Source organism: Physella acuta, unplaced genomic scaffold, assembly GCF_028476545.2.
Source record: "Physella acuta isolate Inbredline_101_S28 unplaced genomic scaffold, ASM2847654v3 ptg000246l, whole genome shotgun sequence".
Taxonomy (NCBI): domain Eukaryota; kingdom Metazoa; phylum Mollusca; class Gastropoda; family Physidae; genus Physella; species Physella acuta.
The window spans coordinates 311,129-337,402 of record NW_026731765.1 but is presented as its reverse complement, the minus strand read 5'-3'; the positions used below and the strand labels follow the sequence as shown (position 1 = coordinate 337,402).

At 34.9% G+C, this 26,274-nt stretch overlaps 2 protein-coding genes across 2 annotated transcripts; both read right to left on the bottom strand.

Annotated features, from left to right (window-relative positions):
- Positions 1-6,257: 6,257 nt before the first annotated feature.
- On the bottom strand, positions 6,258-8,217 carry LOC131938503 (toll-like receptor 4). The gene is made up of 3 exons (XM_059296557.1): positions 8,045-8,217; positions 7,008-7,851; positions 6,258-6,657 (listed from the first exon to the last, which is right to left on the bottom strand). Exons 1-3 carry the CDS (start codon positions 8,215-8,217, stop codon positions 6,259-6,261), a joined length of 1,416 nt encoding a protein of 471 aa, XP_059152540.1. The 3' UTR covers position 6,258.
- Positions 8,218-16,308: 8,091 nt separating this feature from the next.
- Positions 16,309-21,018, bottom strand: LOC131938502 (uncharacterized). Its single transcript, XM_059296556.1, has 5 exons — positions 20,865-21,018; positions 19,584-20,115; positions 18,396-18,543; positions 17,700-18,233; positions 16,309-16,707 (listed from the first exon to the last, which is right to left on the bottom strand). Exons 1-5 carry the CDS (start codon positions 21,016-21,018, stop codon positions 16,309-16,311), a joined length of 1,767 nt encoding a protein of 588 aa, XP_059152539.1.
- Positions 21,019-26,274: the final 5,256 nt, after the last annotated feature.

Sequence of the window (26,274 nt, the reverse complement as noted above, 5' to 3'; positions counted from 1 at the left end):
GGGTTCGATCTTCATAAAAATAAAGTGAGTTGACGAAATTTGCCTACGTCTATGCTACGAATCGAATAAATATAAGAAAATCAAAAGAGTTTAGAGCAGTGGTTATTAACCCGTGTTCAATCCAACCAAAGAGGTTCAGAAAGTCAGTCTCAGGGCTTCGGCGGAGGTCAAGACACACGCCCGACTCATATGATTCAGGAACGGATTTTGTCAGTGTGGACGATAAAACTATTAATAAGGGTTCCGTGTATGTGCATTTGAAACTGATAGGGTTCGGCACCTCCAACACGGTAAAGAACAACTGCGTTAGAGTGTAGTTTGTAGAAGATGCAAGCTTATTTGGTCTACTTAGGGCGTGCCTTTAGAACAGATTTGATAAAGGTATATTAAGTTATAAATTGTCAGTTAGGTGGAACAAAGTAACAAAGCAGTAGCAGTCGTCACGTTGTACCCATTTTTACTCTTATCGTAGGTAAAAAAAAAATATCTATTCGGTACAGTTTACTAATTTGCTTAGCTCTTAAAATTTAGGCAAAGAGTATCGCCTTCACCCTCGCGCTTTGATCCAGAGTTTCTTACAGGCATCTCTTCGGGGGGGGGGGGCAAAGCCCTCCGAAAACATTCTACCGCCCCCCCCCCCCCACCGAACGAAATGAAATTTATATAATTTATATAGAAAATATATACTTTACCGCCCCCCGAAAATTTCAAGTGCCCCCCCCCCCCGGAGAAAAAAGTCTGGAAGAAACACCTCTTTGATCATATGCTATTTTACTGGCTAGATAGCGATACGTGATATTTGTTTCTCTTCAATACAGTGATCCAGGCAAGATGTAATGAAATCAAGTAAAAGTATATTATCTCTCACGTTAAAGTTGAGAGAATCTTACCAAAACTGGCTTGTGTAATCGTACATTACGCGCTAATATAATTGTTTTTTATTTTAATTGTTAAACGATTCGTCTACTCACCCATTCCGGTGTAGATCCTTCCCATTCACCTTTCAGAAAAAGCGTCCCACCCACCACCTTTTTCTTATTTTGCTGTTTCACAATACGCTTTAATAATTTTGGTTTCTTTTTAACATGTTTTTTTTTTAATGTTAAAGTTATCTACTCACCAATCCAGTACAATACCTTGCTTCTTTTGGTGAAAAAGCACCCCCCCCCCCCCCCACCCACCATCTTGGACGTAACTTACTCTTTTTACAGGAATTGCGATTATTAACTCGTCATTTCTGGATGGATGGATGGATGGATGGATGGATGGATGGATGGATGGATGGATGGATGGATGGATGGATGGATGGATGGATGGATGGATGGATGGATGGATGGATGGATGGATGGATGGATGGATGGATGGATGGATGGATGGATGGATGGATGGATGGATGGATGGATGGATGGATGGATGGATGGATGGATGGATGGATGGATGGATGGATGGATGGATGGATGGATGGATGGATGGATGGATGGATGGATGGATGGATGGATGGATGGATGGATGGATGGATGGATGGATGGATGGATGGATGGATGGATGGATGGATGGATGGATGGATGGATGGATGGATGGATGGATGGATGGATGGATGGATGGATGGATGGATGGATGGATGGACGGACGGACGGACGGACGGACGGACGGACGGACGGACGGACGGACGGACGGACGGACGGACGGACGGACGGACGGACGGACGGACGGACGGACGGACGAACGGACGGACGGACGGATGGACGAATGGACGGATGGACGAATGGGTGGGTGGATGGTCATCTCGCCTACGTAAGGAATACTTAAGTCGGCTGGACATAGTGCTAGCTTCATTATCCCTTTACCTGCCGAGGTCACAGAAACAGGAGAACTACTTCATTTGTCCCATTGACCATCAGGTTCGAAATGAAATTCCATTTACTTAATTACCATTCCCCTATTCTGACACGGAGTAGCCTGTTTTATTCGTCGGTAATTGATATCAGTTTACTCTTGATTTTTGTCCAGCTTTCAACAGACACAAAGCTGTGGTTAAATACGGTCAGAGTCCAATAACGACAACTTATCCTCTGGTTTACGCAAAACGTTGCGTGATTGTAGGACGGACTCACAACTCGAACAGATTGATGAGGTTGAGTTTCTGCGCTTATGACGGACCAGGAGGGTCCGGTTTTGGTAACTTGCAAGTGACTAGCTGCACTGAACATTTTGCTACTGCGAGTTTTGGCACAGCGGACCCCAAGTGTGTCATTTTGAACCACCGATGGGCTGGTCAAGCGTGTAACATCACTTTCAGTTACATGTCTGATTCAAATTGCAGGGACAGGGTGGAATTTAAATGCAGCATCATTCCCTATGATGAATATGAGCTTCAGCGAGAAAAATAATTAGTGGAGGCACATGGCATAGCCTGTGTAGAATCAGAGAGGGATGGCGACTCCCAGTGAGAATATGTTTTTTATTTTGAAACAGTGCCTTTGTTAGGAAATTTTGTTTTAGGATGAAAATTAACTGCGAAAAAAATTAATTCTATTCCCATGGTTGCAATAGAGCAATTTTCATATTTGATCATTTGTTTGTAAGAGAATAAAATCAAAAGTAATGCATGGAGTTTTCGTTTTTTATTCAAAATCGTGTAAGAAGACAATACTTAAATTTACATTAAAGTACAGAGATTTTAAAAAGTTTTACCAGGCAAATGCAACATTAGATTTACATGCAAAGAATTTTTTTTTTTTAAAAAAAGCAATTTAAAATTATATTCATGCCGTACACTATTGTCTATAATTTTTTAAATGAAAAAAAAACTCATTTAAAAAAACTATAGCGTGACTAACACTAAACAATCAGTGTTTTACTACTGTGCATGTTACTGCTTTAAATACACTATGATTGTCTTCAATTTCTTGACGCGGCCATATGGCAGTTGACAAGGGGGTGAATGCTGTACCTGATGGCTACAACATAGGAGCTAAACGATTATTGTAGTTTTGTGTTTTTTTACTTCGCAAAAAAAGCTGCGAAAATATGTATATATTCAGTTGCAGTGTTTCTTCCAGACTTTTTTCTCCGGGGTGGGGGTGCACTTGAAATTTTCGGGGGGGGGGGGGGGCAGACTAAATTTCCGGGGAGGCGGGGGGAGGCGGACACTGTTAAAAGTATATATTTTCTATATAAATTACATTTCGTTCGGGGGGAGGGTCAGTAGACTTTCTTCGGGGGGGGGGGGAGGGCTCCGTTAAATATCTGCTGAAAGTGTACACCTACAAGTTGATACTGAGTGTAAAAATTGAAATTGTGATTTAAAGTTAAATAATGATATTTAAAACTTAATAGTTATGAAGAAAAAAAATTTCAGAAAAACATTTTGCAAATATTCCCATGACAATACTCATAGGTGAATTAAGCTGGTAAGACATGGCAGATGCCTAGGGCCCCAAATTTTGTTGTTATTGCTTTCTGCTTTTAATTTTTAGAGCTTGTGAACATAACATTTAACACTTAACCCCTACCACCATATAATGTTATTACAATATTTTACTTAGAACTCGAAATGCCATATTATATAACACTTGCCACCAAACACCCCCCCCCCCCTGCCCTCAATTTAGGTTTCATTAAATCCTTTTGTTTTAAAAAATAAATGTGTATCTTTATTAGAAACTATTTCATAGCGGTATATTGCGTGAAGACGAAAATATACAAACGCCAGTAGTTCAGATGGCTCATTTATACAACAATTCCATGTAGCAAAATTCATGGCATACAAACAAAGATCAAGTTCATAGTTGTGAATTATACGACTCTTTTCCACCCCTACCTAATAAACACAATATAAATAAATACTATTTCACTGTTACGCCTTCGTTGCACACATAATCATCAAAACAATATAGACATGAACTATTATCTCAGTGTCAGACATAGGTTCGTATTAAAGTCATTCGAAAAGGCTTCTACATCCTCTCCTATCGCGGCGTGAAGGGAACAGTTATCTGTAAAATAACAATATTTTGAAATAGTGCTTGAATCAGTTCCTACAAGTCTAAATATTCACATAGTTTCTGCGATGTTCTGCACATGCAATTCTAAACATACCTACGCTTCTTGCGTTTTTGTAAAATGAAAAATTAAGCAAGAAAAAGTAGGGAAAAATGTCATGCTAGATGTTACAGATTCGAGCAAATATTGATTGGATATTAAATTTCCTCATGTTTATACATGTATGTTGGCGACAACTAAATTGTTGGAACTAAGATTGCGCTCAATAGACTTGTAATCTTGTAAAACAAGCAGCTGTTAAAATTTAAATTCATAGAACACAAAAGATGATTTTAACAACGACAAGATTACATTGTCATAAGGAATGAATCATTTCATATGACATGAGATAAAACGGACAGACGATTCTATCTCTACTCCGATTTCTTTTGTGTACAGCCAGGTTTGTAATACAATGATCTGATAAGCGCAGTAGCGTAGCGAGGGGGGGGGGGCGGGGGGGAGGGGGACATATGTCCCCGAGCGCCGAGCTTAGGGGGCGCCAAAATGGGTTGGAAAAATAAATTGAAAGGTTGAGGGGGGTGCAAATTGAAAGTTTGAGGGGGGGTGCAAATCAAAATCTCGAGGGGGGGTGCAAATCGAAAGTTTGAGGGGGGGGGGGGTGCAAATCGAAATCTCGAGGGGGGTGGAAATCGAAAAGTTTGTCCCCGGGCGCCGGGACGGGTCGCTACGCCTCTGGATAAGCGTAAGTAATATTTACAGATAAATATTTTCTGATCTTTACTTAACATCCTAGCACGTGAGACTTGAACAGAAGGACGTGATTGATCTGATCTTGTAACAGCTGTTTAAATTTAGCACACTTTGAACTAAAAAATTCAATTCTTTTCAATACTAATACTTATACTAAACATTACATTATTGTTAATTTTTTAATGCATCCTTACTACTACTTTAATCATTTCGAATCTACAGACATGATTACGGTGGGAATTTTTTCGTAAGTTTATAATTTTCCAGGCACACATACCTTCTTAAAATCCAAAAATATTTAAGAAAATGTCAATTTACAGTTAAAACGATAACGGAATTTTGTTAATAAGATGTTTATGTATGAAAAAAATCTAAAACTTGAAACAAATTCGAATAAATAAATGGAAAAACAAACTAAGAACCGTGTTCTACCCCCTTAATTAAAAAGCATGACACCGCGTTTACATTTGCGACATGTATACTATACTGTCTAGAAAAAAAAACGCATCAAGTAAGCATACACGTCCGAGGGGGGGAAATGTTTTCATATAACATTGACTTGCGTCGAGTTCTTTTCCTTGACATGTAAACGCGGTTTAATACTTCCTTTTGGTTCAGTTCCATTGATTTTATTAACAAGATTTCATTTCTAATATTTAGAAAGCCTGTGGTACGACGTGATAAGGAGGGGTAGGGGTTGGAGAGTACGATTATTATCCCGAAATTATCCCGGACTCATGTCTGTATTATGTCTTTGAATCTATCCAGCTAAGATGGCTATCTTAACTTATCAAGGCAAAGTACTCTTCCCATATGCAACAAACGAACACTACTTCCTCCGCCCCATGCACTAAGGACCAAGAGATCCGAAACTTAATAACAATGTAAAAGCATCATGTCATGTAAACAAGTTATATTCAGCATGTAAAATTTGGACGCATACTTTTAAAACTGCTTATTTTTATTCTATGAGAAAAAATTTGGACTTCGCATGATTAATGCGTGAAACGTAAAAACAAAAGTTTAACACGTGTCAACAGAATAGCAAAGTATTGATTTTAATAAAATATTTTAATACATTTCAATATATTGATAATGATGTGAGGGGGCACTATTTTTTCGTATATCACGGTTGTTAGCTACGATGATTTTTTTAAAAATGTTTGGACTTTCGTGGTCGTATTTCACCTTTAACATTTTAATTTTGGATGAATAGTTTATTATTTCTTTCCACACAATCGATCGTTTGACCCTGTTCTAATAAATTCATGAAGACATTTTTTTCACTTGATCCTAATTCAGTTAAAAAACTATCCAACCAAGCGTATTATATAATTCACATTTCAACTATGCTTAATTTATGTTCAATATACAAACCAAATTAATGAAATGGTCTTTGAAAACCAAGACCATTACGAATTGTTATCATCCAAACTTAAGCTAAGAAAATAAATAAAACAAAAATGTATTTCTTAGCAGGAAATTGGAGTTAATGCGAATCTATGAATCATTTCTAATGGCATGTAACAGAAGTGTCCAGAAAGTTTGGTTATTTCTGTAGACCAGACACCTGTACAGCTGATTCCTTAAATAAGTTTCTACTTCAGGTGGGTATGTATTCAAGTCGACCCTCTCAACAAAGACAGGAACGATAACCTGACCTCGTACATTGAACTCTCGCATGATGGCCAGGTTCATCTCATACTCTCGGTAGTGATCCAAGAAAAGATCTTCAGACAACAAGACCAGCGTTTTTCTTGTGCCAGTTATAGCTCCACTGATGTGTGACACCATGTCCCCACCTGGAAAGTCCACTTCTCCTAAAATGTAAGAGATGTTCTTCTCTTTCAAGAATGGCAGGATAATATTTTTAAGGATCTGTCGGATTCTCGGTTCACCCTGTTGAAAATATACAATATGGAAACAACTTTTACGAACAACATTGGACAATTATTTTTTTAATGTAACAAACAATATATCGATAAATATAAAAGCAACATTTTAGTAATAATAAATTTAGTTGTTAAAAAAGACATGGTATTTTGTAAATTAATTGTAGATTACTTGTGATTTTAACAAGACTGTTTGTTTAGCCTGAAATGAAGTAAAAATCAATAACAACGTAAAAATGTTATTTATAGTTGATCCACTTATTATGTTTCTTTTAAGACAAAATGATCACAAAATGTTTCCATTAAATATTATAAAATGAATTACATTTCAGTATTAGTTTAGTACTTTTAATTTACCTCATCATAGGTGATGAAGACATCAACCTGTGGGTTGTAGTTGACCAAACGTCCACCGATGTGCAGCCGCCGTTGACCAATAAAGTAGAGGTACCTCAGCTTCCAGCGGTAATGGAAAAACACGGCCAAAACAAGCAAACATAAGAGATGGGTGAAAAATGTCGTCAACACAAAGCTGAAGTTTTCTTTTATCTGGCAGTTTTGTGTCAGTCTGGGAAGTTGTGCGACCATCTCCGTGTAGTTTAAGTCGATGTTGTTTTCTGTTTTAAACGTCATTTTATCTACCTGGTCAAACAACTGTGGGCTGTTGGCTAACAAACGTAGACTTTGAATGTATGAGCAAGTCAGTTGAAACTCGTTGTTTTGTAAATTTATTAAAAACTCAGGATTGACTAATTTTAATCTGGTCAGTTCTTTACACATTTCGTCTGATAAGCCAGGCAAACGATTATACGATAAGTCTAAATATGTCATGTTCAAATGTCTCAGTGTGGACGCCTCAAACGATGTCAAATAATTCTCACCTAAAATGAGTTTTTTAAGTGTTTTCGGAAAGTGGAATGTTTTTGGTATAAACTCTATTTTGCAATTTTTCATCTCTAATTCATTGAGATTGATTAAGTCGTTTTTAAGGCAATAGTCGGTTATATTTGTTTTACACAACGCAATACCCTGGGTATTTGAAACTTTTAGCACACTGAGATTATGCATGCCTTGAAACATTGTCCAACGACCATAGGTTAACAATTCATTATCAGAAACATCCAAATATTCCAAGTTAGTTGCTCCATTTAACTTCGACAGTGTTCGCTTTCTATATCTTGATTGGTTGTTTTGGTGTGATCTGCAAAAAACTAAAGTTATTAAATGAGTAAAATGGAATTAATGGATTGCTTGATTAATAAATTATAACAGTAATATTTTTCTTTTATTGTTAAACTATTTAGATTTCTGAATACAAAGGTAAACTCTCTCCTCGCATTTATAATTGAACAAGAATTATTTGCAATCAAATTTGAAAAAAAGACAACATTTACAATGTAAAACTTGGATCGTGTTGAGATTTCAGCTCTAAACGTTTCAGTGAGTTCTCTGGTGTATTTCGTAAAGCAATAATGAAGGGAATAACATCAATAAAATTTTCGTCTAAACAAACATTCTCTAACTTTGACGGAAATGTGGAAAGATCCGTGTCTGCAGTAAACACCATTCTGTTATCAACAATACTTAAATCGGTTGTGTTTATTTGTTCAAATTTAGCCAGTACGTCAGTTAAGTTGTAATGCTGACGTACTAGGTCCAGTTTAAGATAGTTTAACTTGAGCGATGTGATTGCGGTAAAACTTTGGATAGAGTCTAAAATTTGCTGTAACGTGAGCTCTGTGGAGCTAAAATCCAGCATTGACGAATGTGCTTGCAACTCAAATGAGTTCTTTGAAAAGTTTGTGATTGGGCAGTAACGCAGCCAAATTGAAATATCTTGGTCTGTTCGAATATTTTTAAAATAGAAATCACTTAATGCTGTAATAGAACACGAATTCTCAAAGTCTATTATTTTAAGATGCTTCAGTTTTTGAAATCCTGGTCCCAATTTGCAGTTTGTTCCTACTAGATATAATGTCTCTAGATTAGACAGCTCTGAGAAGGCCTTGTCAGGGTAACATACGGATGTCGACAAAGATCTGTGACTGAACGGCTCTGAAACACATTTTGTATTGCTTTTTTAGTTATATTTTAAAACTAGAGATTTACTATAAAAACAAAATAGAATCATATTTTAACAAAGCGTTGTTTAGTGGGTATCCCACATTATCAAAATAATAACAATGCTTAACGGAAAGTGATAATGAAAATTCTAAAAGTAAAAGCATTTACAATACATTTAGATTTCTAAAAGTGGATATAAAATAATCTGAATAACCAATAAAAATAGCTTAGAAATTCACCATCACAGATAATATTGTTCGTTCCATATTAAACACAGATAACGATTCACTGCACACTACCGATACACTTAAATAAAAGCAAAATTTAAATAAAATTATTACCGATCCACTCATTCATATATATATATATATATATATATATATATATATATATATATATATATATATATATATATATATATGCTATTTACCTCTTATGGGTATACTATATTTGTTATCAAAGTACTAAAATTTAACATATTCCATTGCAAAATATACAAAATGTAAAGATTAAACTGATTTAGTGTGTGAATTAATTGCTTCAAAACCATTTAGCAACTCTTTTCATGGCTGACAAAAAGCGTCAAAATATGTCAATATGACAGGCCAACCAGTTAAGTTTATTTGTTGCTAGCTTTTCATTGTCTATTGACATTGTAAGTTTTCATCCCAATCATCTTCGGTGGGCGTTATACTTTGTGTCACCCACCCCCATCTAACATTTTGTCAAATGGCGTCAATTTATATTAATCCACCTAGAAAAAGCATTGAGGGGCCTAATTCTAAAACTAATTGAAAAATCTTTGCATTTGTAGTAAATTATAACATTTAGCGTGTTGTCCACGTTAGCAGGTTTACGTGATGGTGTCAATCCCCTCCCATCCACCCTACACCCACACACCAATCCCCCTTGCTAAGCTTATAATATATATATATATATATATATATATATATATATATATATATATATATATATATATATATATATATACAAGAAAAATCAAAAATCATACCTGTTCGGTTGTAAGGTATAAATGCAGTATCGGGTGGTATTTTTTTCTTTTTCGTTTCATCGACAATTATGAATGAAAAATCAAGTAAGCTCTTCAGTCCTTTAAATGCTTTGTCTGAAACGTTTAGCATGTCCGTTTCTATAATGGTCAACAACACTAAGCTTTTCAAACCCGAGAAAATTCCCGCTTTCAGACTTCGTAAATTGTTATTCTCCAGTATTAGATGTTTTAAGTTTAACAGACGTTCGAACAAATTTACAGGCAATTCTGAAAAAAAGTTTGCTCTCAGTGTTAGATTATGTAAAAAAACATTTTGATCCTGAAAATAGTTCGCGCAAGAATCAATGTCCAGAAATGCCCATAAAGTTAACCTTTGAAGTTGAAAGAGGCCGTCAAACGCGCCACAAGTTATATTCGTTATGAAACATCCATCTATTTGTAAGTCTTTGGTGGTAGACGGAAATCTGGGTATTCCAAAAAGACAACTGCAAAATATTCTAAAAATGACCCCACCATTTGAGTAGCAGTCACAATTATTCGGGCACACATTTGTGTTTTCTTGCACATTCTCGTTCCATTGTCGCTGTTTACCGAATCTCCTAAATAAATCTTGATTCGATGTATTAGCCAAGTTATAATTTAATCCATAACTAGTATTTCTTTTCGATATAAAAATTAACATATGCAGTGAAAACTGAAAATAGACAAGTTTCATTTTTTTTTTGTATTTTCAATGTAACTAGCCGTATAAAAAATTCCAAATGTTCATAATTTATTTTATTTTGCTATTTAATCGAAAACGATAGAAACAAAGTCTAAAACTCAAACAAATCTGTGAAGTGTTAAGTTCAAGGACGCAAGAACAAAAATACCCTGTTTTAACAGCGTCAAACGGTTCAAGTAGGGATGAATCACGCAAGCTTTACTTTCCCCTGACCTAAAACTAGATGAACTACTTAGTTGCTCACCCAAAGTTACTATTAAGCACAAACAAAATTTAGCCTAATTCTAGTATGAACTAAATTCTATCCCACCATTCATTATGTTAACTTACCAAAATCTAAAAAAAATTAAAAGTTAAATTAAATCAACCTTAAAAATTAGCACAAAATCCAACAAAACACTCACAAACACACACACACACGCATATATATATATATATATATATATATATATATATATATATATATATATATATATATATATATAGGGGGCTGGGCGTTTCATCAAAGACATCAGCTCGATAGCTGTTTGCCTGAAAATCGTTAACCCAAGTGGACACTTACCGGAATGGACACTTACTCGAATTCGACAAACATCTAAATGAGACTCTTTTGCCTGAAGTTGCTGTCTTATGTTTAATAAAGTTCATGAGCGTTAAGAACAGGTCTATTTAATTTTCTCTCCTGTCTTTCAGCTGTTGCTATTATTAGTTTTCTTTCTGAGTCGGTGTATCGTAAATGTTGAACGTTTTTTATGTGTTAAACATACATGTTCCGCTTTATTCGATGTAGTGAACAAATATAAAAGCCCATCGTATCCATTGTGCATCGCGCTGTTTAAAACGAGCATAGGCGCCAAAATACTTATGGGGGAGCCGGGGGCACCAAATCGCAGCCTGCCTGGGCGCCGCTCCTCCAAAATTTATTTTTTTCTTCACTGAAACTTTTCCTGGAGTATTTTCATTAACTCCTCAAAGTTTCATAACCATCGGTTGAAAAGTGTAGTCATGCATGGGAACTTAATACACTAATACTATTATTTGTATAATCTAATATATAAAGTTCAATTATGTATGTAAAATGTTTGTAAAATGTTTGTCGTGGATACTTGGATGGATTTAAGTGTTAAATTATTATAGTACTCATGATCTAAATTTATGAGTTAAAAAATTACTATTGAAAGTCTTTAAAAACAAATTTCATTTTATATATTTAGAATAATAATTTTCAATTATGAACATTACCTAAACTTTAAAAAAAATATATCAACGCTTATAAAATTTCTAAAATTGTGTCTGAAATGTATTTGCATTTTGTCCTTTAGTTCTCATAACGTCCCTTGATTTGGAAAACACAGTTATTTCCCTTTAAAAACCCATTAAATCGGGGGAAGAAAGAATTTATTATTTTTATTACTTTGTTTTGGTGTTAAAAAAAATAACATAATTAGCGGGATTTGATTAAGTGCAATGTCGTTGGTATTTTTTATACTGCGTTTTATTTATTCTATACACTGAACATACTGTTTACTAATTATTTTTTTTAAAATCAATAACATTTAATAAGCCAGGTCCTACTAATCTATATGTTTATTTCTTTCCATTTACGGATAAGCTTGGAGTATTATAATTTTGTTAACTAAATTTAAACAGGCGCGTCCGCCGGCGCCCCTGCACGGTTCGATTTGGCGCCCTGGGCTATCATGTGAGCGCTATGCTGCATAATTTTGTTTTAAACAGTGCGATATACTATGGATAAGAAAGGTTGCTATAGTATTTAAGCGAATCAAATCCGGGCGTCCTCCGGCACACCGACAGGGTGCTACTTGGCGCCCCGGGCCTTCCCGTGTACGCTATGGTACCTACGTTCGCGTAAGTGAGTTCAAAAGACTATGAATAAGTTGGGTATTATAGTCGTTTACTAAGTTCAATCAGGCGGTTACGCCGCACATCGTAATGGTGCGATTTGGCGCCCCGGGCTAGACTGTGGACACTTTGAGTTTATCTTTGCGTTTGTGTTTTCTTTGTGTTTGAGTTTGGGTTTGCGTTTGTGGTTGAGTTTGCGTTTGGATTTGGGTTTGTTTTCGTTTGCTTTTTTTCTTTGCGTTTGTGTTTTCTTTGTGTTTGTGATTGTGTTTGTGTTTGCGTTTGTTTTTGTGTTTTCTTTTGTGTTTGTATTTGCGTTTGTGTTATGTTTGCGTTGTTTTTTTTTTGGTGTGTTTTGGTTTTGGTTTTGTTTGGTTGTGGTTGGGTTTGTTTTTGCGTTTTGATTTGTTTTCGTTTGCTTTTTTGTTTGCGTTAGCGTTTGTGTTTTCTTTGTGTTTGTGGTTGGGTTTGTCTTTGCGTTTGTTTTTGTGTTTTCGTTTGTGTTTGTTTTGTGTTAGTGTTATGTTTGCGTTTTTTGTGTGTTTTGGTTGGTTGTGGTTAGGGTGGGCAATGCCGAATAAATGCTGATTACTAAACACACAAGTTATGGTCCATTACAGATACGTTTTTCAGAGATGCCAGTGCAGGGCCTGGCCGGGACGGCTAGTATGTATATATAGAGTGATTATCCATTTTTTCCCTTGTAGCCAATTGGGGGTCCGATCTTTTTTTTTATTCGCCTCTTCTTTCATGTGTTGCCTTCTGTGTTTTCTACCTCTGTTAAATAACAGTCATGATCAATTATAATATTGTCAATGTCTCTAATATAATTCATTCTTCCAAACTGCAGAACCTTTTTGTGGTTTGGGATAGGGGGCAAACCTTTCTCTTTCCATTTGTTTGGAACAGGAGGTTATGCGAGTTACCTTCAATGTCAACTTTGAAGTAATGTGACCGTTCTATTACGAAGGCGTGCGGCCAGAAATCACCTGCCCAATTTTTGCCTGTGTCGACTCTTGGGAGAAGTAACTGATCCTTCCAGTTCGGATACATTCTTCATTATTCTAATCACCATGTCTGTGTTGAGGGGTGGGGAACCCATTTTAGGTCCATTTTTAGCCTTGACACTTTAAGTGTATAATTCTGGTCAGCTGGTTGTCCTTGCCCTGAGACTGATTAAGCTTGGATGGGGCCCCTTAAGAACGTTTTCAGGAGCCCTGCGACTTTTGTGAAGAGCTGTAGCATATAGTCAGTTATTAGCAGTGGTGACACAAGGTCGACTAAGAGAGTTACCACCCCACCCCCGTGTGCCCCCCCCCCCCCTCTGCCCCCCCCCCCACCTCCTCGAACAAGTTGGCACTTTTGATTGGTTTTACCCCCTCTCAACCACGACATGTATTTTATTTTTTTACTGGATAAACCGATTTTTAGAAAGTAAATGTTGAGATATTTTTATTTGGTGTCACCCCCTAATTGATGTCCCCCGGTGCATTATGCACATCTCCCCACCCGCATTGTGACAATCGATTATTCAAATGTCACTGGATATTATGTTATATATTGAATAAAATACTATTCGATTGTAAATATTACTTATGCTTAGTTCAGCTTATTACAAAGTAAGCTACAAAGTACGTGTATTAAAAGGTGCAATCTGTCTTAAGCAGATATTTGGATCTATCTGTCTCACGCGAATATTTGGTCCAATCTGTCTCACGCAGAAATGTGGACCTATCTGCCAAACGTCGCCCGAAAGTGTCGAGTCATTAGAAAGGTCTCACACTCTGTACCAGGAAATAACTAATCTAAATCATGCAAATACTTATCAGTTTATCAAGCACGTTTTTAACACTAGACTATATATACATTTTTATTTACCTAACTTGGAAGAAGTGGCGATAAGGGCTATCGATCAAGTAAACGTTTTCAAAAACAAAATTATAGTATAATAAAGAAGAATTTAGTTTCCGTTGAAGTGTCACTTGTTAGGACATTATTTACAGAATAGAAGACGTTCAACTGTAACATTACTTATACTTATCAGATCTCTTTATTAGAAACCAAGCTGTACATAAAAGAATAGGAGTTGGTCAATTCGTCTACCAAGAAGCACTTTTAGCTCAAGTCATTAGGAACTATGTATCTCTTTTGTCAAAAGAAATACATGCAATGAATGAAATCCTCCTTTGCTATCCAATCATTTTAATTATGACAACTACTTTTTTAGAGATTTATTATGCACGAGCGTATCTAGAAAAGCCGAAAAGTCCGCAGCATAGATATATAAGGTCGAATGTGTGACGTGTATCACAAAATTGTCATTTCATTAAGGGGGAGCGGTAACCTCATGGCAATGGTAAAAGGTAGTATGACACCCCAATGTCAAGGATAACAAGTGAAAGTAAACTTAATAGTAGCAATCTGAGAGTTTGATGACTACGCTACAACTCAATTTTCGCAGTTTACAGCCTTAAACATTTTAATGACCAGGTCGATGACCACTTGTCCATGGCAAGTTTACGGCCGGTTAATAAAAATTAATAATCAGGTTCGATGACTTCAGGTCAATTCAATGCCAACAGTTCACGGCCTGCTGTAAAATAAAACAATAAGTTACTTAAAACACAAAGTTTATTGCAAGAGTACAATTTAATTTATTATATTTTTGAAAGCTTATAAATTTAATCATAGACATATTTTTTTATTGTTACCAATGTAGTTATTACTAATTAGAATAATACACTAAGTAAATGATAATGATGCAAAACCAAGCACGTGGGAGTAAGGCAGACGGCCCTTAACTCTGCGTACGAAACTCATTCACACATTCAAAAGAAAAAAGATTCAGGTTTTCCTCCGCTTAAAATACACCTTTACTTTTGCATATCTCGTGACTAGTCCCTTCATCGAGACTGGACAGTGCGTTTGATGTAGATGTGTTGGTCAAACGAATGATATGATTGAACGCTAAGTCAGATGACCAATGATCTGTGCGCTGAAATAACTTACAGATAGTAAAGAGGTAGGGGATAAGAATGCTGTTAACTGGTAGGGTCGTAGACAAGGCAGGATGGCGGAATAACCATTTTACAGTCACACCTCAGTCCCCTTCAAGTTCTCAATAGTAAAAGTGTTATCTTCCCCAGCCCTACACATGTAAAGGTCATCGAAATAGATTAAATCTATTTTCTTACACATCTAATCTAAAAATAGAACCAACAATTAAACCATTTGACGCATATTTAACACTGCATTATATGCGTTAAGAAAAATAATAACTTGTGAGATATAACACAGAATATTGTGAAATAAAAACGGTATTCAAAATTTAGAATTACATGAGCATTCGAAGATCGCTAGAATAAACTAACACTTCCTTGACCAAACCAGATCAATCAAATCTAATTGTTTAAGTGTCACTTGCTATGCGAGCATAAAAACGTACAGCTGTAAATATTATATACATACAAGTATATATATATATATATATATATATATATATATATATATATATATATATATATATATATACATATTGGCTGTGGCGTCGCTAGATCGAGTGTCACCTGGTGCGGCACCATTGGTGTTACCCTCTCCTCTCATTTGCCAAATGGGGTTTACTTGTGCGAAAATTATATTAATGCTCCTATTAACGCATGTGGAAAAAAGGTACCCCCACACTCACCTCGTGACGCCTTTGTATATTGGTTTTCTTTAGGCTTTCTGTATTTTTGTTTTTGATAAGACTAATGTGAAAAACAGCAATAAAATAAATCATACTTTAACAAAATCACCAGAGTTAAATTTAATACATATTACAAAAAAATATTTATAAAGATTATAAATAATACAATTGCTTTATTTTATACACAATACGCAACGAATATTCATGGAATGGTTCGTGCAATGTGGCAATGTATTTATTTAATTTTGAAAATTAATATAAGCAAATAAAAAAATTAATGTCAATACATGAAATAGCATTTAATGTCAAACTACTTGTCATTTCTAATTGCATGTAGTAGAAGTGTCCAGAAAGTTTGGTTATTTCTGTAGACCAGACACCTGTACAGCTGATTCCTTAAATAAGTTTCTACTTCAGGTGGGTATGTATTCAAGTCGACCCTCTCAACAAAGACAGGAACGATAACCTGACCTCGTACATTGAACTCTCGCATGATGGCCAGGTTCATCTCATACTCTCGGTAGTGATCCAAGAAAAGATCTTCAGACAACAAGACCAGCGTTTTTCTTGTGCCAGTTATAGCTCCACTGATGTGTGACACCATGTCCCCACCTGGAAAGTCCACTTCTCCTAAAATGTAAGAGATGTTCTTCTCTTTCAAGAATGGCAGGATAATATTTTTAAGGATCTGTCGGATTCTCGGTTCACCCTGTTGAAAATATACAATATGGAAACAACTTTTACGAACAACATTGGACATTGACTTTTACTAGCATTATTGGGCAATTATTTTTTTAATGCTACTAACAATATGTCGATAAATATAAAAGCAACATTTTAGTAATAATACATTTAGTTGTTAAAAAAAGACATAGTATTTTGTAAATTAATTGTAGATTAATTGTCATTTTAACATGATTGTTTAGTCTGAAATGAAGTAAAAAAAATAACAACGTAAAAATGTTATTTATAGTTGATCCACTTACTATTTTTCTTTTAAGACAAAATGACCACAAAATGTTATATATATATATATATATATATATATATATATATATATATATATATATATATATATATATATATATAATGCTTGAAAAAATGTTAACCCTCCTTGAGACGATCCTGGCTACGCCACTAAATTGCATGACTAAATCTAATGTGCACCTAATGACCGTGATAACGCGCGTATAATAGTGAGGAATAATTGGATAAAACTGCCTACTAATTTGAATACAATTTTAATTTATTCATAAAAAATTAATTAGGCTTCCAATTAAGTTATATTTAATGTCAGATTGCATTGTCTTCGTGTCTTAACCCACGTGCCAACATAGAAACGAATCTGTCGGTTAGAAGTGCCCGATATTTCGCTCGAGCGTTTTGATCTATGACGGACAGACTGGCGAAAGACAGACAGAGGAAGCACGTATTTTTAGTTTCTTTAAATATAAAATAATACATTGCTATTTAAATAACTTTAAAGAAAGGCGTGGGTCACTTCCTAAATATTAGTAAAACGTATCCAATAGATAATATAGTGACCCACGCTTTTCTTTATAGTTATTTAAATAGTAGTGTATCATTATATAGTTAAAGAAACTCATTTATTTTCTACTTTTAAACTTTTAAACAAAATGTTTCCATTAAACATTATAAAATGAATTACATTTCAGTATTAGTTTAGTACTTTTAATTTACCTCATCATAAGTGATGAAGACATCAACCTGTGGGTTGTAGTTGACCAAACGTCCACCGATGTGCAGCCGCCGTTGACCAATAAAGTAGAGGTACCTCAGCTTCCAGCGGTAATGGAAAAACACGGCCAGAACAAGCAAACACAGGAGATGGATGAAGAATGTCGTCAACACAAAGCTAAAGTTATCTTTTATTTGACAGTTTTGTGTGAGTCTTGGAAGTTGTGCGACCATCTCCGTGTAGTTTAAGTCCAAGTTGTTGTCTGTTTTAAACGCCATTTTATCTACTTGGTCAAACAACTGTGGGCTGTTGGCTAACAAACGTAGACTTTGAATGTATGTACAAGTCAGATGAAACTCGTTGTTTTGTAAATTTATTAAAAACTCTGGATTGACTAATTTTAATCTGGTCAGTTCTTTACACATTTCGTCTGATAAGCCAGGCAAACGATTATACGATAAGTCTAAATATGTCATGTTCAAATGTCTCAGTGTGGACGCCTCAAACGATGTCAAATAGTTCTCACCTAAAATGAGCTTTTTAAGAGTTTTTGGAAAGTAGTAGGCTTTTGGTATGAACTCTATTTTACATTTTTTTATATCTAGTTCCTTGAGATTTACCAAATGAGTTTTTAGGCAATTGTCGTTCACAATACTTGTACACAACGTACCGATTGGGGTATTTGAAACGTTTAGTACGCGAAGATTGTTCATGCCTTTAAACATAATGCAGATACTATTGGAAAATTCAACATTATCAGAAACATCCAAATATTCCAAATTAGTTACACCACTTGATTCCGAATGAGTTTGTTTTCTATGCCTGGCTTTGTTCTTCTTGAGGGATCTGCAAAACATGTTTGCATTTGGTATCAATGGGCAGACAAAGGATTAAGGGGTATACTCCACTTTGTCTTAATTAATATTATAGGAATCATTATGTCAAATTGTATTTTACAAGGATTACAAAACAGATTGTGTTGCGTTCATTGGGTTTTTTTTTTTTATATAGTATGTATATTTTGTTTGTTTTTTGTTTTTGTTTAGAGTGAAAAATTGTTTTGTTTTGTCGGCCTACACTGTGTGTGTTTTCTTTTTCTCTCCCCCCCCCCCCCCTTCCAGTGAGGTTGCTTGTGCGACTTGGCTTGGTGTTTTGTTTGATGTAAAAAGTTTGTTTTGTTATATATAAATTGTTTTGTTTCGTTGTGTTCTGTTTTGTTATATCTCTTGAGTGTTTTTTTGGTCTAGATCTGAATCTAGATTCTAGTTTTTTATGTAAGTTTTGGTTCCATATTTTTGTGAAATAAATTTTATTAATTGTTAAAGTTTTTGTTTTATTTTAGTAGTTTTTTTATTTAGACTAAGGATAAGATATAACCACCGTGGGTTTCACCACGGTTGCACTGACCCGGACAGTTAGATAGATTTTAGGTACCCCCCCCCCCCCTAGCAGGGCTTACACATAGTTAAAGAAACTCATTTATTTTCTACTTTTAAACTTTTTAGTGCATCATTACATAAAAGCTTGTTACTAAAACGTTTCATGATTTTTTTTAATGAATTTTTTTTACAAGCTTTTATTTAACTTGCCTTCTCTGTCTGTTGTCAGTCTGTCTAAATCGAAATTTAGGGGAGATCCCATTCGCTTTATTAGCTTTGACATAGAAAGCTAAACGTTACTCTTTATCACTAAAAAATAATGATTATCGAGCAATCAAGCTATTACGGGGGGGGGGGGGGTAAGACAAAACCACTTACAGTAAAAGACTTGTATCGTATTGAGATTTCAGCTCTAATCGCTTCAGTGAGTTTTCGGGTGTATTCCGTAAAGCACGAATGAAGGAGAAAACGGAAATAAAATTATTATTTAAACGAACATTCTCTAACATTGGCGGAAATGTGGAAAGCTCAGTGGCTGATTTAAACAGAAGTCTGTTTTCTACCATATTTAAAACTGTTATATTTGTTTGTTCAAACTGAGCCAGTACGTCTGCTAAGTTGTAATACTGCCGAGCTGGGTCAAATTTGAGATAGTTCAACTTCAGCTTGGTGATTGCAGCGAAACTTTGAATAGAGTCTAAAATTTGCTGTAATGTGAGTTCAGTGGCGCTAAGATCCAGCATTGAAGAATGTGCTTGCAACTCAAATGAGCTTTTCGTGAAGTTTTTGATAGGGCAGTAATTCATCCAAATGGAAATATCTTCCTCAGTTCGAATATTTTTTAAATAGAAATCACCTAAGGCTGTAATGGAGCAGGTATATTGAAAGTCAATTAGTTTTATGCGATTAAGTTTTTGAAATCCTGGTCCCAATTTGCAGTTTGTCCCGATTAGGTTTAATGTTTTTAGATTAGTAAGCTCCGAAAAGGCCTTGTCAGGATAACACACGGAAGATGACCAAGATCTGTAACGGTTAGAATCTGTAACACAAATTTTTGTTATTCGATTATATTAAAAAAACTAGGTGTTAACGTCATAAAAGTAGACGAAATTTATCGTATAAGTATTACATTATATGCAGAGGTTTCTTTTAATATTTGAACGATTTCCGGTAACAGGAAGTGGGAATCTACTCCATTCCAGAGGGAACACTATAACATGAGTTGTGTTTCAGTTAGGTGGACGAAGTTTGATACATAAGTATAAGATCTTATTAAATGGTGTCTGTAAAATTTAGAGTGATTTCCGGTAACCGGAAGTAATGCTTAACGCTATTTTTTATTTTTTTTTAAAATAAGTATTTGATAATTATATAGCCTATCACAATTTTGTTTAAAGCACCATATTCTAAGAACTTTTCGCGTTTACGTTTTCACAAAAAACGAACGGGATTGTCACAAACTTCTATATTTTTAAAGCTAAATTACACTAAAGTACTATTCAAATCCTTGCCTGCCTGCCTGCCTGCCTACCTACCTACCTACCTACCTACTTGTCTACCTATCTATCATTCTGTCTGTCTGTCTGTCTGTCTGTCTGTCTGTCAGTCCGTCCGTCCGTCCGTCCGTCCATCCATCCATCCATCCATCCATCCATCCATCCATCCATCCATCCATCCATCCATCCATCCATCCATCCATCATTAATTTATTAATTTTATTTATTTATTGATATATAGATCTATATAATATGGGCGGAAGATTTTTTTAAGCTAAAGATAAAACCTTACCTCTTCCGATGTTGTATATAGGTTCAACTTTGTACATTATTTCTTTATTTTTTCTTTCATCTCTAATTAGGAAGGAAAAATCAACCAATTTCTTCAGGCCTTGAAAAGCTTCGTCTGAAACGTTGAACATCTCATATTCTTCAATTATTAACATATTTAAATTTGTCAAACCAGAGAAAATACCTGCCTTTAGGCTTTGTAAACCGTTTTTTTCCAGAGTAAGTTTTTTTAAGTTCAAGAGATTTCCGAAAAAATTCACAGGCAATTCTGTAAAGTAGTTTTGCGTCAGAGTGAAATCTCGTAATGAAAATTTTTGATCTCGAAAATAGTTCTCGCAAACATCAACATCCAAAATACTCCAAAGAGTTAAGCTTTGTAGATGAATCAAGTTGTCAAATGCAGAACAGTTTAGAATTGTTGTATAACATCCATCTATTTCTAACTCTTTGACAGAAGACGGGAATTGAGGTATATTATAAAGACAACTACAAGCTATCCTATTTATCACTCCGTCTTTGTAGTCACAGAGACAATTATCTGGGCAGATTAATGGCTCATCTTGTAGGTCTTTGCTACAATTCTTAAATAAACCGAGCTTACTTTTATAAACTAAGAAGTCATCGTTTAACCCGGGGCTAGAATCTGCCTTTGATATGAAAATTAACAAATCCAGAAATACGAGAAAAAATAGTGATTTCATGGTGTATTCCTTAATGAAAGTTGTTAATGGTTTTACAGCATCTTTATTTTGTTTTTTTAACAAAGTAGTAGAAGCACAGCAGAAAAAACAAGTGACTAACTTAGCAATTTTGCTACTCGTTGGTCTCGAGTGTTTGTGTCAACGTCAATATCCTGCTTCGTTTTTTATCTTGATGAACGGTAAGGGAACTTTTCTTATAAACAACTTCATAAATATAGAAGGAAAAAAACAAAAGCTTATTTTATGTATAGAAGAAGTAAAAATCTCGACGTTTTGCACCTTCCGGAGTCGGAAAAAAACAATTTTGCAATCGTGTCTGCAAACACGATTACTTTGAGTACTGTTTCACTTTCAGTTTAGCGGACGAAAACTTAATATTTAAGTATTAGTATTCGTATTTAAGTATTAGATCCTATTCATAGGGGTCCAAAATTATTACATGTGCTTTAGGTACAGCCATATTTTTGCGTAATTTTTTAAAGTATTAACGTAAATCTTTTCCTTGGTTGATATCGTTTATACAATAATGTTAGGTGAATCTTCCTTAATCCCTAATCAAGTGTAGTCTTTTATTGTATAGTGGCGTGACAGATCAGCCTGGGTCAGGGGATGATGTGAACAACAAATATATAACTTTTTAAAAAAAGCAACTTGCCAATGGTAAAACGTTTATTATGGAGGTAATAACTATGACGGTAAACAACACCAAAAATAGATGAGTAAAATACAGTTTAAGACTAAGACACGTTGATAAAATAAACTGTTGTAAATGCATTACAGTATCATGAATTTGGATTCTAAATAATAATAGTAATTTAAATTGTTTGTGCTTGGATTCAAAATATTAATAATATTTATATTTGTATGATTTATTAAAGATTTATTACAAAAAAAACCTTTTGTTTAAAAATCAAGTGTATTCAAACACATGAAAGATTTTAATTATATTTATCAAGTGTCCCAAAAATACTGGCCTATATTTTATAAATGCAGCCCCAAAAAAAAAAGCCTAAACCAGGAGATAACCTACACATCTGGCAAATCTGCCTTAAATTTGAAAAAGGAAGCAGAACTTTTCAATTTACCTGGCAACTTCTTTCCCACAAGAATCTCTATTGATATCTTAGTATAGTTATTCCCAGTCATCAACTAAAGGCTTCCACTAAAACAAGACCTCTAACATAAACAGCTATCAGAAAAGCTTAACAGTATAAAACAATGGTATTATGGTCGACATAGAAAACATATATCAGTGACTGCCTGATAGATACGAGCCCATAAACTGGCTGTGAAATCTACCCGTGTCTTCACTTCAGCAGGAGCTAAAATAAAATTTGTAGAGAGAGGGTAATGCCCAGATCCAATTACTCTTTCACCAAAAAAAAAACTGTTCCTCAAAATCTAGATACAAATTTCAAGACAGATATCACAAGATATAGAGAAATAAAAATAATCTTACACAAAATGTCTACAATGTGTACACAAAATGTCCTTTGAAGGCCATGTATTACAATATGAGGGCACAAAGCCATGGATTACAATACAAGCGTATATGCTATGTATTACAATACAAAGGTTTGTTTTGCAATAAAGCATAACAAGCCATATGGTGTATTACAAGCATACAAAATGTGTGTATTACAATACAAGTATACAAAGCCATGTACTACAATAGATTCATTTAAAACCATGTATTAAAATACAAGAGTACAAAGCCAGGTATTTTAACACAACTGTACACAGCCATGTATTAAAATACAAGCCTATAAAGCTATGTATTACAAGTGTACAAAGCCATGTATTTTAACACAAGTGTACATAGCCATGTATCTTAACACAACTGTACACAGCCAAGTATTAAAATACAAGCCTATAAAGCTATGTATTACAAGTGTACAAAGCCATGTATTTTAACACAAGTGTACATAGCCATGTATCTTAACACAACTGTACACAGCCAAGTATTAAAATACAAGCCTATAAAGCTATGTATTACAAGTGTACAAAGCCATGTATCTTAACACAAGTGTACATAGCCATGTATCTTAACACAACTGTACACAGCCAAGTATTAAAATACAAGCCTATAAAGCTATGTATTACAAGTGTACAAAGCCATGTATCTTAACACAAGTGTACATAGCCTTGTATCTTAACACAAGTGTACGTAGCCATGTATTAAAATACAAAAGCATACAAAGCGATGTATCTTAATGCAAGTGTACATAGCCAGGTATTAAAATACAAGAGCTTACAAAGCTATGTATAACAATACAAAAGTACATAGCCATGTATTACAATACAAGCGTACAAAGCTACAGCTAGTAGATTAAAAAAATTACTAAGTTAGAGAAGCAAGCAGTAAATCAGTGTATAAAATATGGCAGACATTGTAACATACAATAGACTAAACAGGGGGGGCTGCTCAAATGGGTGGGTGAGGGTGGGGGCTGATTAAAGTTGGGGAGGAGGGATGGGGTCATCTGATCAATGGAGGAGGGGGGAATGATTCATTAAAGTGGGGGAGGAGGGGTGGGGGTCATATGCTCAATGGGGGTGGGGTGTGGGGGGGGGGGGCGCTAGCTGAATAAGGAGGGGGAGGAGGGGTCAGATAATCTGCTCAATGGAGGAGGGGGGAATGATTCATTAAAGTGGGGGAGGAGGGGTGGGGGTCATCTGCTCAATAGGGGAGGGGAGGGGGGGGGGTTGAATAAAGTGGGGAAGGAGGGTGGAGGGGGGTCAGATCAAAGTGTGATGTCAGCTAATTGTAGGTATAGTGGAGATCTCAATATGATCAAAGTGGAGAAGTCTGGTTATTGAAGTGTGGGGTCATCTATTTTAAGTGGATTGTAGGGATGGGGGGGTCATCTGCTCAATGGGGGGGGGGTTGAATAAAGTGGGGAAGGAGGGTGGAGGGGGTCAGATCAAAGTGTGATGTCAGCTAATTGTGGGTATAGTGGAGATCTCAATATGATCAAAGTGGAGAAGTCTGGTTATTGAAGTGTGGGGGGTCATCTATTTTAAGTGGATTGTAGGGATGGGGGGAGGGTTATTTGATTAAACTGATGGGGTTAAGGGGTTCATCTAACCAAAGTGTGGCAGGTAATTGCATAAAGTACAAGGGGGGTCAGCTGCCTGAGTGAAGTTGTGGGGGGGGTCAAAAACTAAATAACAGGGATTATGTAAATATTTTCTCAGTTGAAAGGGGTCGTGCGTGTACACAAATTTGAGGATCCCTACAGTAAACAACACCCTGACGTGCCCTCAGAGAGAGCCAGCCGCGCCCTGAGCCCAGTAGGACGTGGTCCTAAATGACCACCAGTTGCAGAAATTGTATTGCACAACTCACCAGCAGTCTACATGTTCATATTATGCAGTTAGGAAAGTACACAATAGTTTAAGAAAACAAACTTGTTATTATCATGTTAGGCCACACACAATATAATAATAAATAACTTGATATAAACAAATATTTCTTTCTTTCTAGTTGAATATTAAATCTATATTGTAGTGAATATCTCAAGCTAACCAATACGTTATTCATAAATCATCTACTGATATAGTTGTATGAGAATACCTGATTGATAGTGGGTACATGTTGACTAACAAGGAGGACTGAAGCTTTTAAAAAGGTTATACTTTATTATACCCGTGTTTAAAAAAATAGGCTTTTGGGGACACCAATTGTCCACAATAGTTAATGGAACAATTCATGAAAAAAAAATGTAAAAAGATGTGTATTAAAATATTTTTAGTTGCAAAAAATGTCAAAAATAAAAAAAGGTTTTTATACTACAATTTTTTTTTTATAATTTTAAGTTTTTTAACTGAAGCTAAACACAGTTTAAAGTATGTGATTTTAAAATAAAACAAATTATGCTTTTTTGTTTTTTAATCTAAAAGACTACTGCATAGACTGGTTATCTATACAAGTAAAATAAAAAAATCCAACATGTAGAACAATTGATAATCCCTGAAAATTAAAGTAACCAGCGAAGAAATGAAACTGTTTTCTATAAACAACAACGTGACTTTTCTCAATGACCTTGACCATGAAAATGATATTTATGAATTCTCCCTGAGATCTAGTTCTTACAATTTTTTTAAATTTATTAAAAATAAATATTTATTTAAGATATTCTGAAATGAGAATAATTATTATAAAAATGTAGAATGATTATTGGCATTAAGAGACCTGAACCAATCTGAAATTTAACGAAGGAACAAAAAATCTGGATGTATAGATCACAATTAATAAAATAATGTAAATATAGATATATGTACAGTGGTGAGGCATGTTCTTCTCTATGACAAGTATTGTATATTATAGAAAAACAATTACGCAAAAGAAATATATTGTTAAAGTAATAATAATAAAAAATTTGAGGTATCAAAGCAGGAACAATGACAAAAACTTCTTGTCAGTTGGCCAAAGGGCTATGGTTACCCTGGCCCAATGTGTCAAAATACTGACCTAAAAATCTTTTGTAAATGAGGGGGGAAAAATATATATTTTGGCTTTAGGAGATTTCTCCTCTATATAGATTGTTGTAATTTCTTTACAGGAAATAAATTTTAAAATTTTAAAAGTGTACTTTGAACAATATTAAATTATTATTGGATTATTAGCTGGCCAATACACATGTATATTTCAAATATTATACGTCATAAAAGTTTTTTTTTTTTTTTAAATCAAGGCCTTTAAAGTCT